The 14,025-nt window shown below is 43.1% G+C and overlaps 1 protein-coding gene across 1 annotated transcript in view; it reads right to left on the bottom strand.

The window, feature by feature from the left end:
• Positions 1-6,076: 6,076 nt before the first annotated feature.
• gnb1l (guanine nucleotide binding protein (G protein), beta polypeptide 1-like) overlaps positions 6,077-14,025 on the bottom strand; it is a 28,459-nt gene continuing 20,510 nt past the window's right edge. Inside the window, exons 6-7 of the mRNA XM_085787800.1 lie at positions 13,116-13,331; positions 6,077-6,514 (exon numbers count right to left, since the gene is read on the bottom strand). Coding sequence (XP_085643926.1) covers positions 6,233-6,514; positions 13,116-13,331 — 498 coding nt within the window. The 3' untranslated portion in view covers positions 6,077-6,232. The remainder of the gene's footprint in view (positions 6,515-13,115; positions 13,332-14,025) is intronic.

A 14,025-nucleotide genomic window follows, 5' to 3' on the forward strand; every position in this document is an offset into this window, starting at 1 on the left:
CTGCTGACGGGGGGGGGGCTTACCTAACTGATAGCATTGTTCAGGTTTCTCCGTCCGGATTTGCCCTGTTGAAATAGGTTGAGGCGTCCGCTGCTCCGGCGGTGGTTTGGAGTCAGGGCTCGGAGGCTGTCCAAACATTAGACCGCACCGTAGTTCAAATGTTGAAATCTGCATCTGGCTTTATGGAGAGAAAAAAAAGCATATACACACATAAATGAGTCATTGACCATACTTCCTATCTCCACACACACTTTCCTCTTGATAAACCATGTGTGTAACTACACTTGGGCTGTGGTTACATTACACACTGCAGTTTATTGTTAAAGTCTCCTACTGATTAATGGATATCATTTGCAGTAAGAGGCCATTAAAATCTGAATTACTTCAGTAACTGACTAAAAGATTTTCCATTAAAAATAATAGCTTAAAATGTTAATGACCTAATGGACGATTAAATATTCATTCCGTGTAATCACTTGGTAAAACAATGATTTAAATAGTGTAAATTCAGATATATGCGTTTCTGAGCACTTAATATCCAGGAAGCGAGAATACAATTTCATGACACAAAAAAGACAGCACTGACATTTCCCCTCTGTCCAAAAGGATATCATTGCTCATATTTAATGGGACAGTTGGGTGATATTTTAAGAATGTCACCCCCTCCTATCTGTGCAGCCATTTCCATCTCCTATTTGAAGTCCTATGAGGAATGCTTTGTTGTCAAGGTTAATCTGGATGGAGGGGGGGGGAAGTCTACTTTGGGATTTGTGCCTGTCACGATACAAAGGGAAACGTAACCTAATGATTCATTTCAATAATGTATTTTTTCTCCTTGAACCCAGCTGCCATAGAGCAGAGAGGAGATGAGGGAGGAGGGGAGGGAGGGGGGTGCCTGAGGGCGCGTGACCTCTGACTGTTTAATGGCTTGTAAAGGTGTCAAAGGTTAAATAATGTTTCCACGCATTTAAACGTCGACTAATTGGTCGTATAATTTTTTGTTTGTTTGGGTGTAAACTATCGCTTTGGCACCGCCACTTCACCAACACAATATAGACCGTTGTTGTAAATGAGGGTAAATAGTAGCTATTTGTGATTATATATAGTTATGTGATAATTTTAAAAAGTTACCTTACAGTTTAAGAAGGAAAAAAAAGACGTCGGCAAACATTGTGTTGTGCCAAAATAGCTATAGGCCTCTACAACCTTCGCTTTAGAAGTTGCACAGGGATTAGCCTATGTAATTTGGTTGGCCTTATCTTTACAAGCCCATCTTCATCTTTTATTAAAATACCTTGTCACGTAGAGTCGTTAACACAGGGCCGCTGTGTTCAGTCCGGCCTGGAAGCGGATGTGTGTGGGGGCTGCCCGGTGTGAAGCGGCGCCGGCTGCAGGTGCTCACAGTGAGCCGGTCAGGCGGAGGAACACCGCGCCACATGGAGCTGCACTCTGCCCGCACCGCTGCGCCTCGTGCAGGCGGATGGCCGCGGCCCGCGGGTAATGAGTGGCAAGAAGGTTCAAAAGGTGATAGTCGGACTAATTATAGGTTTCAAAACACACACACACACACACACACACGGAGGAATGAGTGGAGGGGAACAGAGAAGTGATATCTGTGACTTCAAGCTATTTGTATTTTCAGGGAAAACTGATCATTTAATGAGTTTTTCCTCATTAATGGGACAAATTCTCATCATTTCCAGGAAGAGCCACAGAGGTCAACATGTAGGAGACTACTCTGACAGTCATTAGGCTACATAGCTGAGGGCCCACTGCTACTACACGTCACTTTGCAGTGATCCACTGCTAATTAATAGGTTGTTTACGTAAAATAAAGCCGTACTGGAGGCTATAAAATGAATCCATTAGAATTACAGCTTTTGGCCTGTGTCCTACATTGAAAAAGTCACATAAGTAAATGTTGTCAGCAAAAAGTATCAACATTGATCCGTGCAGATGGCCTACAGCCCCCATACAGGATGTTCATCCATAACATATGTTTTCCTAGAGGTTATGAAGAATAGGCACTGCTGTGGATGCTCATACAGCCATAGCTAATGTGTTAGATGTTGTTGGTCTATGTGCACATTTTAACACATAACACTAAAGTCTAGAATAGCTTCTGAATTATAATGAAGCAGAAATGTAAAGTAGCCATGAAAGTAGACTATAGGCTGCATCAAATTTGCACTTAAGCACAGCAGAGTGAATAAACAGGGAATTTTTACTTTCCTTCTCTAGAGAAACAAACTACGCATTTCTTTCCACACACATCCAGCCATGAATACATTATGGGGTATGTTGCACTCTAAGCATCTCTGGTGTGGTGTGTATCGGTCTGCAAAGACCTGACATTGAAGCCTGAGGCTGTTCTTCAACTCAATCCTGCAGTCTGAACAAACCTGTCAATTAATTAGTCTTCAGTCTCACAATGAAGATTAATTTAGCTAAATGACCATAAAAACATTTTTCTTTAATGGGCATAGATTAAACTAAATAAATAATAAATAAATGAAGTGATTTTTTTCTCTTCTCTGCCAAATAAGGGGAATTGCGCCTACTGGAGGAACTATGGTGAACTGCACCTACTCTAATCTAATCAGCATGGTGACTGTTATAAAATATTTCATGTTACATTTCTACACATGCACCGAAATAGGCTCTGGTATGCTGTCAGCAAGTTGAGACCATTTTTCAAGCCCAATTATTTGTATTATTCATTTCACAGAAGAAAAAAGAAACTTGCTTAATCTCACCCACACTGTAATTCAGTTTATATGCCCAGATCTCTCTGCTGCAGGAGACAAGGTGCCAAGGACTTGCCACTGAAGTATGAGGAGGCAGAGGATGGATGATAATGAGACCTGAAGCATCATTTGACACTCAGCTGCATCTGGAACATCTGTTGTGACAGCAGGCCTAGCAGGGTCTCCATGCATTCACCCCACCTCTGTAGGTATCTGCCGAAGAGCTTCGCTTAGTCAGTTATTAAAAACAAGGCAGGTAAACCAGCCACAGTCATCCACCTAAACAACAGAACACATGTTTCACATTTCACCCCCCTCTGGCCTCTCAACCAATACAAAAGGTGCTTACGGTTTATGCCGCGCATGTGGCTGCTGATGGACATTTTATGCGGCCCATCAAAACACATCACCGTCACTGGGCAGAACCCTTAATGCATTTGTATTAATTCACATTTGAAAAAATAAATAAAACCTACTTAAGCATGAGGCAAAACATTGGTCTGTACAGAGGGGGGATATTTTCTTATAATCACTCTTTTTCACCATATATGTTTTCTAAATAATCAGACTCAGTGTGATGCTTAAGCCGGTAATTTAATCCATGAATACACCCAAAAGCTCAGGAGTGACAACCCACCCACACCAACACAATCCAGCGGATTATGTCCTATCCCGAAGCCAGGGTGACCTCTGACCTTGAAGACCAAGGAAGACACACATTAGGTGATAAGTGAGGCACAGGGCCTGTTGTGCGGACGGCCTCCCTGTCCATTTATTGACTTCCTAAATGATCCATTATGAAGTGATTTACGAGGTCCACCAGCCACTTCTGAGGGCCGGCGGGGTGCTGTCTTCTCCATTCAGCGGACATCTGCACCAATGGACATAGCATTTGATTTATCAGAGAATGGACGGAAGCTGGCCCACGCCACCTCTAGTGTTTGTTCAAGGCCAACAGGAGAGTTAGGAAGCTATTATGAATGCAAGATGTCACCACAGGGGTCAGACACAAAAGGTATAGATGGAGCTCTGCGGGGAACAAGGAAAACGTCATTAAAACCAGGCATTTGGGGGCCGGGAGAGAGCTACGCAAAGAAGTTCTTGTTCTGAGTATTTTCAAATGATATCAAATGGGTTTCAACAAGTTTCGAGTACTAACACAACTAATCCATAACATAACAGTGAATACAAGCGGGACAAACAACCAAACCTGCGGTTACACAAAGTTTTCCAGTAGCGTCACAGCAGAGCAGCTTGTCTAGCGAATGACCTTGTCTTTCCTCTGTTCGCTAATGATTCGTGGCCATTACGCCGGTCTGGCTCTTTGATTTCTCAGGCTTTTCCTGTACAGCATGATGAGCTTCTCAATGTGGGGCCATCCCAGGAGACAAAGCCTTTATGAAGCAGAACGTGGAGCGTTTGAAGCCCTGGCCCCCGGCCTCTTGTCACAGCGCTGTAACACATGAGCTCCCATGCTGCTCATTGACTCACACAGATATTATTAGAGACAGTGGACAGAAAAACAACACCTCTCTATTTTCTCTGGGACTTTCAACAACAAGACCCTTGGCCTTCTTCTTGACAAAAGTGAGTTTCTTAAAAAAGACATCTGTATTTAGCATTACATGTGACGTGAACGTAGACGTTATTGATGGTCTGCCTTTTCTTTCACACAAAAAACATTACAATACATCTTATTTTACTTGTTCAAAATTCCTCATATTGATGGGTCAGTGTACATTTGGAATAAATCAGCTCAGGAACACATAATGCTGACAAAGGGAAGCACCTGCAGAGCACCACCTTTACTAAACCAACATCTCCCTGTTCTTTGTGTCCCTGCTGTGATTAACCTTGTTTGACAAATGCAGCTCGGCTCAGGCTGGAGGGCCTGTTCCTTAAGCTAAGACCTGCTAGAATAACAACACAGGATTAAATAGCTGCTCAGGTGCGTTGTGTACCTCAAATTCAAGTCCACTGGAGCGAATCTCCCATCAGATAAGTCAACACAATCTCAGAGCTGCACACAGCAAGGTGTCAGGCTCACAGTGGACAATAAAGGTAGGCTGCTGCCTATACCACTAACCTAATTAACTACCCACACTTCTTTTTTAAATGGCAAGTACTGATGTCAATGAATGGCTGATAAAGTGGAAGAGAAGACCATGGTGTGTGTGTCTCCCTGCAGCAGCAGTTAGATTCCACAGGGTGACTGCACCCACACACAAGGTTTTCCAGGGCAGTTTAGAGGCCTACCCCGGTGGTGCATTTGTGTCCATTGGGAAAAGAGAGGTTCTGTAATGCAGTCTCAGTTAACACTCAGATTAAAAATTAAGGTTTCCTGTCTTTAAAAAGTCCGGTGTGGCGAGGAAAATGATTATCCAGTCCCGGCTCAAACCCGTACCTTCAACCCTTCAACAATGGCCAGAGAGACTAAAGAAAGTTTATTTTATGGAAAAGATGTTTGTTTGCCCCAGTCATCTCCCATTTTGGATGATGACATCGTAGCAGCTTGTTGTGAGAAGTTGTTTCTGGTTTTGTTTTTTGTTTTCTTTTGGTTGGAGGTCACCTGTGGAATGTATTTTCTTCCCTCTATTGGGGGTTTTGTAAAGTAGGTCTGGAACCGGGTTTAAATGTTTGCTGAGGCAGTAATTGTTCCTTGGTTATTGTGTTTTGTCTTTAGTGTATTGTCTTGTGCAATCTGGACTGTGTGTCATCACCCAGTTTCTCTCCTCAACTTCCTGACTGTCTTCACTGTCCTGTCCATTTCAGTTCAGAATTTATTTTATGTATTCTATTTTTTAAATAACTTTTATTTTCTAATTTCTATTTTTTAATTCTATCTAATTATGTATATATAATTGTTCTAATATATTTGTGTCTGTGTTTGTTATGTTTATATCTTTTGCACATGTAACAGGTGCGTAACATTTCTTTGTTGTAAATCATATTCCGTATTCTGTACGTATGTCTTGTAGGATACGTGTTAGACAAATAAAGTTTGTCATTAATGTGGGTATTTTTCAAATGATAATTTGGTTGCATATTTCTCCTGTGATTTCCTTGATTATAATCATGATTTATACAACTGATTGTTACATCCCAAACCAAACACTGAATTATGTCATCAAAAAATAAGGAATTCAGTTTCAGTCCAGTCAAATCTCCTTGCATAGATACTATAAAGTACTAGACAAATACACTCAGTAGTTTATTGGGTATCCTTGACACAAGGTGATACAATCTACTACAGTGTAAAAACTCCCTCGGTTAATTTATAATGATCAGTTTTAGTTATAACTGATCAGTTATAGAGTATTTCAGAGTATTTCAGAGTTGACAGAGTATTTCAATTTTTCATCTTTAGAGGATTCTCTGAGAGCGCTGGAAAATACCTTCAGAACAGCAGCTGCATCCCATCAATACACGTGACAGTTAAGAAAGTATTGAGTAAAAGTCTGTGACCCCCCCAGGCGCTCGGGGGTTCAGCCAGTGTCGGCTCCCTGGTTGTATATTGACCACAGGCTGATCCTCTGGTCCTTGGACCCGGCAGCCAGCAGTCTTTGTCTGTGGTCCTGGTGGTCTGAGAAGGCCACGCTTAGCACCATGTCAGTGTGGTATTGAAGCACAGCCAGCGGCCGCAGCTTCTTCCAGCCGAACACCCGCACGCGATGGTCCCAGCCGGCCGAGGCCAGGAGCTTCCCGTCCTCCCTGAGACTGAGCTGGGACACCCCCGGGTTGACCAGCGTCACACTCTCCTCCTGCAGCTGAAAAGGAATGGATGAGAAGACAGCAGCGTTAGAGCCGTTAGACACCTTCACAGGTACCACGAGCGCTGCCTGCTGCCACACAACAAGACTTACTGCTGCGTTAAGGCCAAAGAGGCTGAGCAGTCATCTCCTTGTGGTAATTGTCAAAGCCAAACCAAGAAAATCAATTGGACATGATCAGACTCACTAATTAGTTCACAATTAGGTCAGTGAGTCGATCAGTCACAGCCAAATAAGAAACTCTGCGGCCAAAGAAAACACTGACAGGGAGAGACTATCAGCTGATCTGATGACTGAGGTCCAAGAGTGGGGCTGGATGTCTGTTGAACCTGGCTGTAGACTTCTGGGACTCAATCATCGGCCGAAAAACATTACGGCAAGAGAGCCGTGAGCAAATCTCTCTGCGTCCCACTATTTGGTTTGGAGTGACGGAGGCCTATTCTGGAAGCTTTGAGTTACCTTTGTCACAGTTTGTGAGAAAGAGAGAGACCATCTCGATGAAACGCTTGTTTGCAGAGGCCTTGTTGCTTTAAACGCCTCTGATGAATTACACCCACACTGAAAGGTCTGGTCAGCAGGAGAAGAGACCCAATAAATACACCGTTGTAACATCTGCCTGCGAAAGATTAGCCACAGCTCTCTCTCCCTGTGATCTACAGTGTCCCAAGGACTGTATCAATCTTTCTAAAGGGGCAACTTTCTGACATATTATAATGAATGGGCGGCTAAGATCAGTATCTAAAGGGCCTGCCGTGGTGGGCATTCCTGGGGAGCGAACGTGCTCTTCCTGCAGGGCAGGGATCTCTGCCGGATCGCTAGACGGGACCCAAACATCTGGATATGGGAGCTGAAATCAAACTGGACAGCATAAAATTGACTTCATAAGTTGTGTCTAGGGAGACTAATGATCTTGAATAGGAGGAGACGGTAGAGAATTTATCCGCATGCTCCCGTTCCGGGCGGGAAACATCCACAAGCTGCATGTGGAAAATATAAGCCAGGTACTCACAGCCCAAGTGGAATGCAAGAGAGAGAGAGAGCAGGGAGGAATGTCATTGATCAAAACACAGCAACAAAGTGAAGCTCAGAACAGGCAGCGGTGATTCTTTTTTTTTTAATCAAACCACTACCACTGGTATCACTAGTAAGAAACATAGAGTGACTGTTGGGCCAAACAAGCACTGATACAAAGAAACCAGGGGGGGTGAGAGACACTTTGGAGCGTTGTTATTACCTCAAGAATCTGGTATGCCACTACCTCTCTCCATCTGGTCTGCATTAGAGGCCTGATAATGATGGGTTTAAGTGTCTGTTTTTGTTTGTTTTGCTTCCCATAGTTTGTGTCAGGAAAAGGCATTTGTTTCATTAAAGGGTCAGTTGTGAGCAGTAAATGGCTAATGATGCAGTAATGCTCATTCAACAGGCCTGGCTGCACAATTGTTTTTACTTTCTCCAGTCTGAGAGCAGAAATAAAAAGTGCTGAGGAAAAAGAAAGAAAGAAAGAAAGAAAAAGGTTGTCCGGTGTTGCAATTTAAAATGAATGATGCTAATTTGTAGCTGCTGGTTGCTAAGCTACCAGTGATTAGTGTTTATTCTGTGATTTCATATGCTGTGGTGACAGCAACAGTTCTGCAGCAATTAGCTGATTAATTGATTATTTGATCGATCATTGACGATCAACAACAATTATGAAATTGTGAAATGTATTAAATTGTATTTCATTACATCTTTCATCAAATAAAAATACCGAGCATATGCTGCTTCTGTTGTTTTCTCTGTTTCACAGTGGCACATTGAATCTTTTGGTTCACTATGGTAATTTACATATTATTAAAACACATTATAAAACATTAATTTTATGTTCTAATCATTGTTAAACCATCATCAAGTAACTGTTGTTGCAGATGTAGAGTCGGTAAATAATGAAATATTATATATATTTTCTTATTTAAATTAATGCAATAATAACACAACATCCAATTTCCTAAGCATCAGCATCAGCAGCATAATGTCCCTTGTTGGCCTCACTTTAAAACCACTGTAACAGGTGGTAACCACAGTGTGTTTTATAAAACTGAAAAGATTATGTGTGTATCCACTGTAACAGTGTACTACATCTATTGTTAGGGACAAACTCATTTAGGATAAACTGACAGAGTGGTGGAGGAATGTCTAGCATAGAATTCAATCACAGCATTTCACAAGTTTCTTATGGAATAAAAATATGTAGCAGCAACAATGTACACAATGTAAATACGCCATCTAATTCCATTTAGACTTTGTCAATAAAGTGACTCTTCTTTTACATTTCATTGGATTAATATGACATCATAACATTATTTAATCTTTTTTTTTTAATTAGCTTAATTCGCTAGCAAGTGCTGAAATATTTCTGATGCAATATTATCTATAATATCTGGAAGACTTGTGCTTAGCTAGATCTCCAACTCTCTGCAAAGAGAAAGAAGAAGCAAATATGTTAAATATACATTTTGTGTCGGCCGGCAAACGTCAGTATTAGTTTTTATACTGATTCTTCTACTGCAGTAAAATTGATCATCTGCAGATTTTTAATTGTTGCCTTTTTGTTATTATTGAGAATGAATGAGACTTTACAGGCTGAGTGAGTAATCTGTTCCCTCAGGGAATAATCAACAGATTAATGGAAAACAAAATGACAGTTAGCTGCAGCGCTTGAAAATCTTCTTGTTTTCTAAAAAAGGAAAACTGTCTAAATTATACTGTCATTAATGGAGAATATTCCAGCAACAGTGAGAGCTCCACTGCTGCTGAATGAATAGAGAGAAAGTAGTGCTGACTTCCAGCGCTGCCATTAACCAGGTCTCAGTCTGTAATGAAATCCATTAGCTCCAACCGGGGAGTCTTGGCTCGTGTTATTGGACGCCCCATTTTTCCTCCTATTGCTTCCTTGCTATCTCATCATGGACAAAATCCATCTTTGGGCCTCATCATTCATTTCTCTGTTGTTTGAACACTCCTTCCTGGCCTGTGTTACAGCACGCACACACACACACACACACACACACACAGCAGGCCTGCTGTCTTAACGCCAGCTTTCTCAGCTGTCAGGAGGCTACCAGCTCTGCTCAGCAGCTGGACCCACAAGACTTTGCTGTGGATCTCTGACAGATCCAACACAAACTCACACTTCAGGATCCTCTGTTGTAGCATCTCACCGACAGAGGAGACGTTCAAAAGGAACGTCCACTTGGCACATTTCATTCAAGGCCTCGCCGCGCTCCTCTCCCCGTCTTTCCTGTCAGACTTGGCACCGATCTCTGCGTTCACGCTGATTTACTGAAACGTCCCATCATCGCTCACTCACTCGAGCCTAGCGGCCGGGAGCCTTCTTTCGCAGGTATTTTCTGACACACCCTGTCCCTGAATCACACTCGGCAGCGGGAGATTACAGCCTTTTGTCACCTGGCCTGTCAGAGCCTGGCTCGGCTGACAGGAGCTGCATGTGTCAAACAGGTGAGCAACCTCATCCAGAAAAAAAGAAAGAGGGGAGGTGTGTGTGTGTGTGTGTCTGGGGGGGGTCACTCGATAAAAAGAGCTATAATTTTTTATGACAGCCAGCTTGGACGTACATTAGTCCCGGACCCGGCCATGCAGGTGGATGCTGGGTAGAAAGGGGGGGGGTGAATATGATGAGCAGGACTCTCACCTGCAGAGAACTGTCATCGGTCTCAGCAGCAGCTCACACATGTCAGCCATGCTTGATTTGCGCTGCTAATCTTTCTGGTTCTCTACCTGCTTGTCTTTTTTTTTCTGTCTCTCAGCCTGTGACCTCTTGTCTTTTTTTTCTTTCTCCCGGAGCGAGCCCGTCACCGCACATGTCAATACGTTTGAGCGGCCGCCTAAATATACGTCCATCTGGCTTAACGGCTTGTAAACCCTCACACCCACGCCCTCGTAGTCTCACCCTGACACATTCCCCAAAATGTATGCTAGGGGGGAAAGTAGAAGAAAAAAAAAGAAAAAGTGGCTGAAGAAGATGCTTCATTCATTACTATGAACAGATCGGAGGCCAGCCAGGTCAAACAGCAGATAAAGGCCTCTGGGAGCCATGTGTAATACATTAATGTCCATTCCTGAGGCTATCTGTCTTTATCTGGCCTTGATAAGCTCACTTCACAGCCCTTCAGCTTCACTACATCATAACTGCTCTGCGTTGTGTCACCTTCTGTTTCCCCTCCATTTCACAAAAAAGCATCTATCTGCCCCTGCCAGCCAGCTCCAGCTCCAGCCCCAGCTCCACTGCACTGCCCTGGACTGTATCGGGGGGGTAATGTTGTGGGGAGCGGGATGCTGTGGCACTTCCAGCCTCCTCAGCCTTTATTGCAGCCTCCCACTGCGAACTACTGTTCCCTTTACTGCAGATGTGTTTTTTGTTTGGTTAAGGGGCCTCCGAGGTTTTGATATTTTTATTACCTCTCACAGGTTGTCCGTCAGGGCTGGTGGGGGGGGGGCTGGGTCCGCCACCCGGCATCTGCCCCCGCCCCCCTCGCTACTGCCACACAAAAATACTTTTGTGGGAAGAACTGAGGATAGCTGTCTGGACGTCACACTGAGCTGCACTTCAGGATAATTTAAAAGCCCCCGCTGGATAGTTTCCCTCTCCTTGTGCTTTTTTCCTGTCATCCTCATCCTGGATTACATGCTGAATCAATATTTTGTTGCTTGAGCAAAATAAACCAAATAACCACTCTCCTCCTGTTTTTGGTATATTGAATCAAATCCTTCGGAGTGTTTTTCTAGACGCATTTTCAGGGTGGAAAAAAAAAAAAAGCCCTTTGCAAATATTTCTAATTCAAGCATTCATTTGTAAAAAGCCTTGGAAAGAATAATACCCCTTCTCTCTGAGCAGGAGTGTCCTATATCAGCCTCAGGTCCCCCCCCACCCCCTCCCCTCTGATTCATGGGGGTTGGCTGAAAAATGGGAGCATTCCCTTTTGCTCATGAAATCAAGAGAAAATACAGCTACAAATGAGGCGTTAAGTCTCTGAAGCGTTGGCTGTTATGTAAAATGAATTATGGTAGAAAAGCTGATGTGATCTCTGTTGGTGTGGCAGGAGACTGTTTGGACTCCTCCCAAGTATTAATGTGTGACAGAACCTGCAGGCACTGTCTAACTAACTAGGTAAGTATGTGGTTTGGTGGGAGAGTTGCCACATTTTCTTTTCTTTTTTGATACTATGCACTTTAATCAACTTTTAAAAGTTTTGAACAGTTTCTCTTAACTTGCTACTAGATGTCTACATTTCCCTCAGGATCTATAAAGTATCTATCTTTCTGACTTCCTGAAACAGATAAGTAGGTTGTACTATGCAATGAGAAGTAAAACTGTGATTTTGTCATGTGATTTATCCAGAATCACAGCAGCTATTCTCCAGACCTCATGTGTGACCATGTCCGTGTGTGTGTGTGTATGGGTGGTTAGACTCTGGAGTGACAGCCCCAGCTCGGCCCTTGGCCCCTGGCCCTGCCAACACTGTGTAACCAGCAGCTGATTTATGGCCCCTGGAGCCCTGCTGAGCCTCTTCCTCTTTGGCCCCTGATGTTTTCCAAGCGAGTTTAGAGAAAGGCAACACTCTTCTCCTCCCATCTCCTCCATTACATTTTTTAAATACCATTTTATGGCATTCAGCAACAATTAGTTAGCAGGGAGAAAGTTCAGGACCTCTCTGTAATTAATGATTTCTGAATAATTGCAAGGCAAACTGGGGTACCTGTACCCATGAGGGTACTACTGCTGTTATGGTTTGAGTAAAAAATATTACATGCTACAGTAGACAATACAATAGTTTGAAATAATAGATAAAAAAGTGTTTTTCAACCTTGGGGTTGGGACCCCGCATGGGGTCGCCTGGAATTCAAATGCGGTCGCCTGAAATGTCTAGTAATTGATTAAAAAAAAAAAAAATACTGATAAGAATATTCATATGAACTAATTATTATTATTTTTAAAATGTGATTAAAAACACCACACACAATCTTAAACAACTGTATTCTGTACTTTCACTTTCTCAAATATAAATCAAGTTCAAATAAAATGTAGCATATAAAAATATGTGAGCTGGTGCATCTTGATTGACGGACGGGGTGGCCAGAAATTTGTGATGTCAAAATGGGGTCACGAGCCAAAAAAGGTTGGGAACCACTGAGATTAATGGTCAGTTACCTAACAACACTGAATAAAAATATATTGCTAAACAAACAAAATAGTTATATTAGCTAAAAGTAAAGAATTAAGTAATAGACATATATCTGCTAAAAAAAACTGTTGGACAAAAATGGGAAAGAAAAATGTATTTCATAAATGTTTGAAATATCCAGTAGAATGAACCAAAAACTTGATCAAACCAAATCAGACAGTTCAACTGTATTCAAAAATTGTGTTGTTGTGTGTTAATAAAATGTCACACGTAAAAGTGTGAAGTAAAAACCAGTTCAATAATAATTCAGTTGCAGATATGTGGAGGGTGTTGGGTGGATGATGGGCTGTGGTGGGGACAAAAAGGTCGGGAATCACTAAACTTCCTAACACCACTGTGTCCAAATCTGTTGTGCTGACCTGCAGGTTGTTGTGTCTGTCCAGCATCCAGGAGCAGAGCTTCTTCTCCGAGGAGCCTGATACGCCCCTCAGACGGTGGGGGTCAAAGGTCAGGCACATGACAGGTTCAGGGTGGGCTTTGGCTCGGCTCAGTGCCGACCTCTGGGTTACGTCCCACAGCAACAGGGAGCCGTCCTCGTATCCAGCCAACAGCAGAGGTCCGGGACCCGAGTCTGGCTGAGGGAGAGAGGGAGGATGATAAGAGAAGAAGAGGAGGAGGGAGGGAGAGGAGGAGGGAGGAGGGAGGGACGGCAGGACGGGAAGTGGGAGCACGGAGAGCAGCGGGGGTAAGATGTGAGATGAGAGCCGTGCAGTCACAACCACAGAAACCGCAGCGTGATGCTGGCAGCGGAGCGGAGCAGAGGTTATCGTGCTGGAAGCTCCCGCTGACACTCAGAGAAGCCGAGGGCTCCATCCGTCAGCCGGCTGCTCTCTCTGTCCACCACTCCATTACACCGCTCCTCACTTTGCTCCTCATCCATATCACTGAGCCACAGACGTCACGGCCTCCAGCCCGTAAACACAGTCCAGTCACATGCTCTTCCTTCTGAAGCCCACTTTTCATTTAGATTTGATTTTGTTTTGTTTTTTTTACTTCTTCTTTGACATGATAATGATTTGCCTCTGTTACTTTACAGACTTCTGTCTGGTGCTGGTATTACCCACATGCTGACATGTGCAGTGCATTTTCTAAGACTGACCACAGAGAATTTGCAGGTTTTTGCAAAACAACTTAACTTAAAGAAAATATTATTTTAGTAAAATTGGGTGAGGACGACAAAAATACCATACTGTGATTAATTTCGCCAGTATTATGATTGCGCTTTAAGTCACAATTTCAGTTGGAATTCATTTTCGTATTTCATGTCAC

The sequence above is a fragment of the Trachurus japonicus genome, chromosome 9, assembly GCF_045865225.1.
Source record: "Trachurus japonicus isolate A0001 chromosome 9, Traja_1.0".
In the NCBI taxonomy this organism is placed as follows: Eukaryota; Metazoa; Chordata; class Actinopteri; order Carangiformes; family Carangidae; genus Trachurus; species Trachurus japonicus.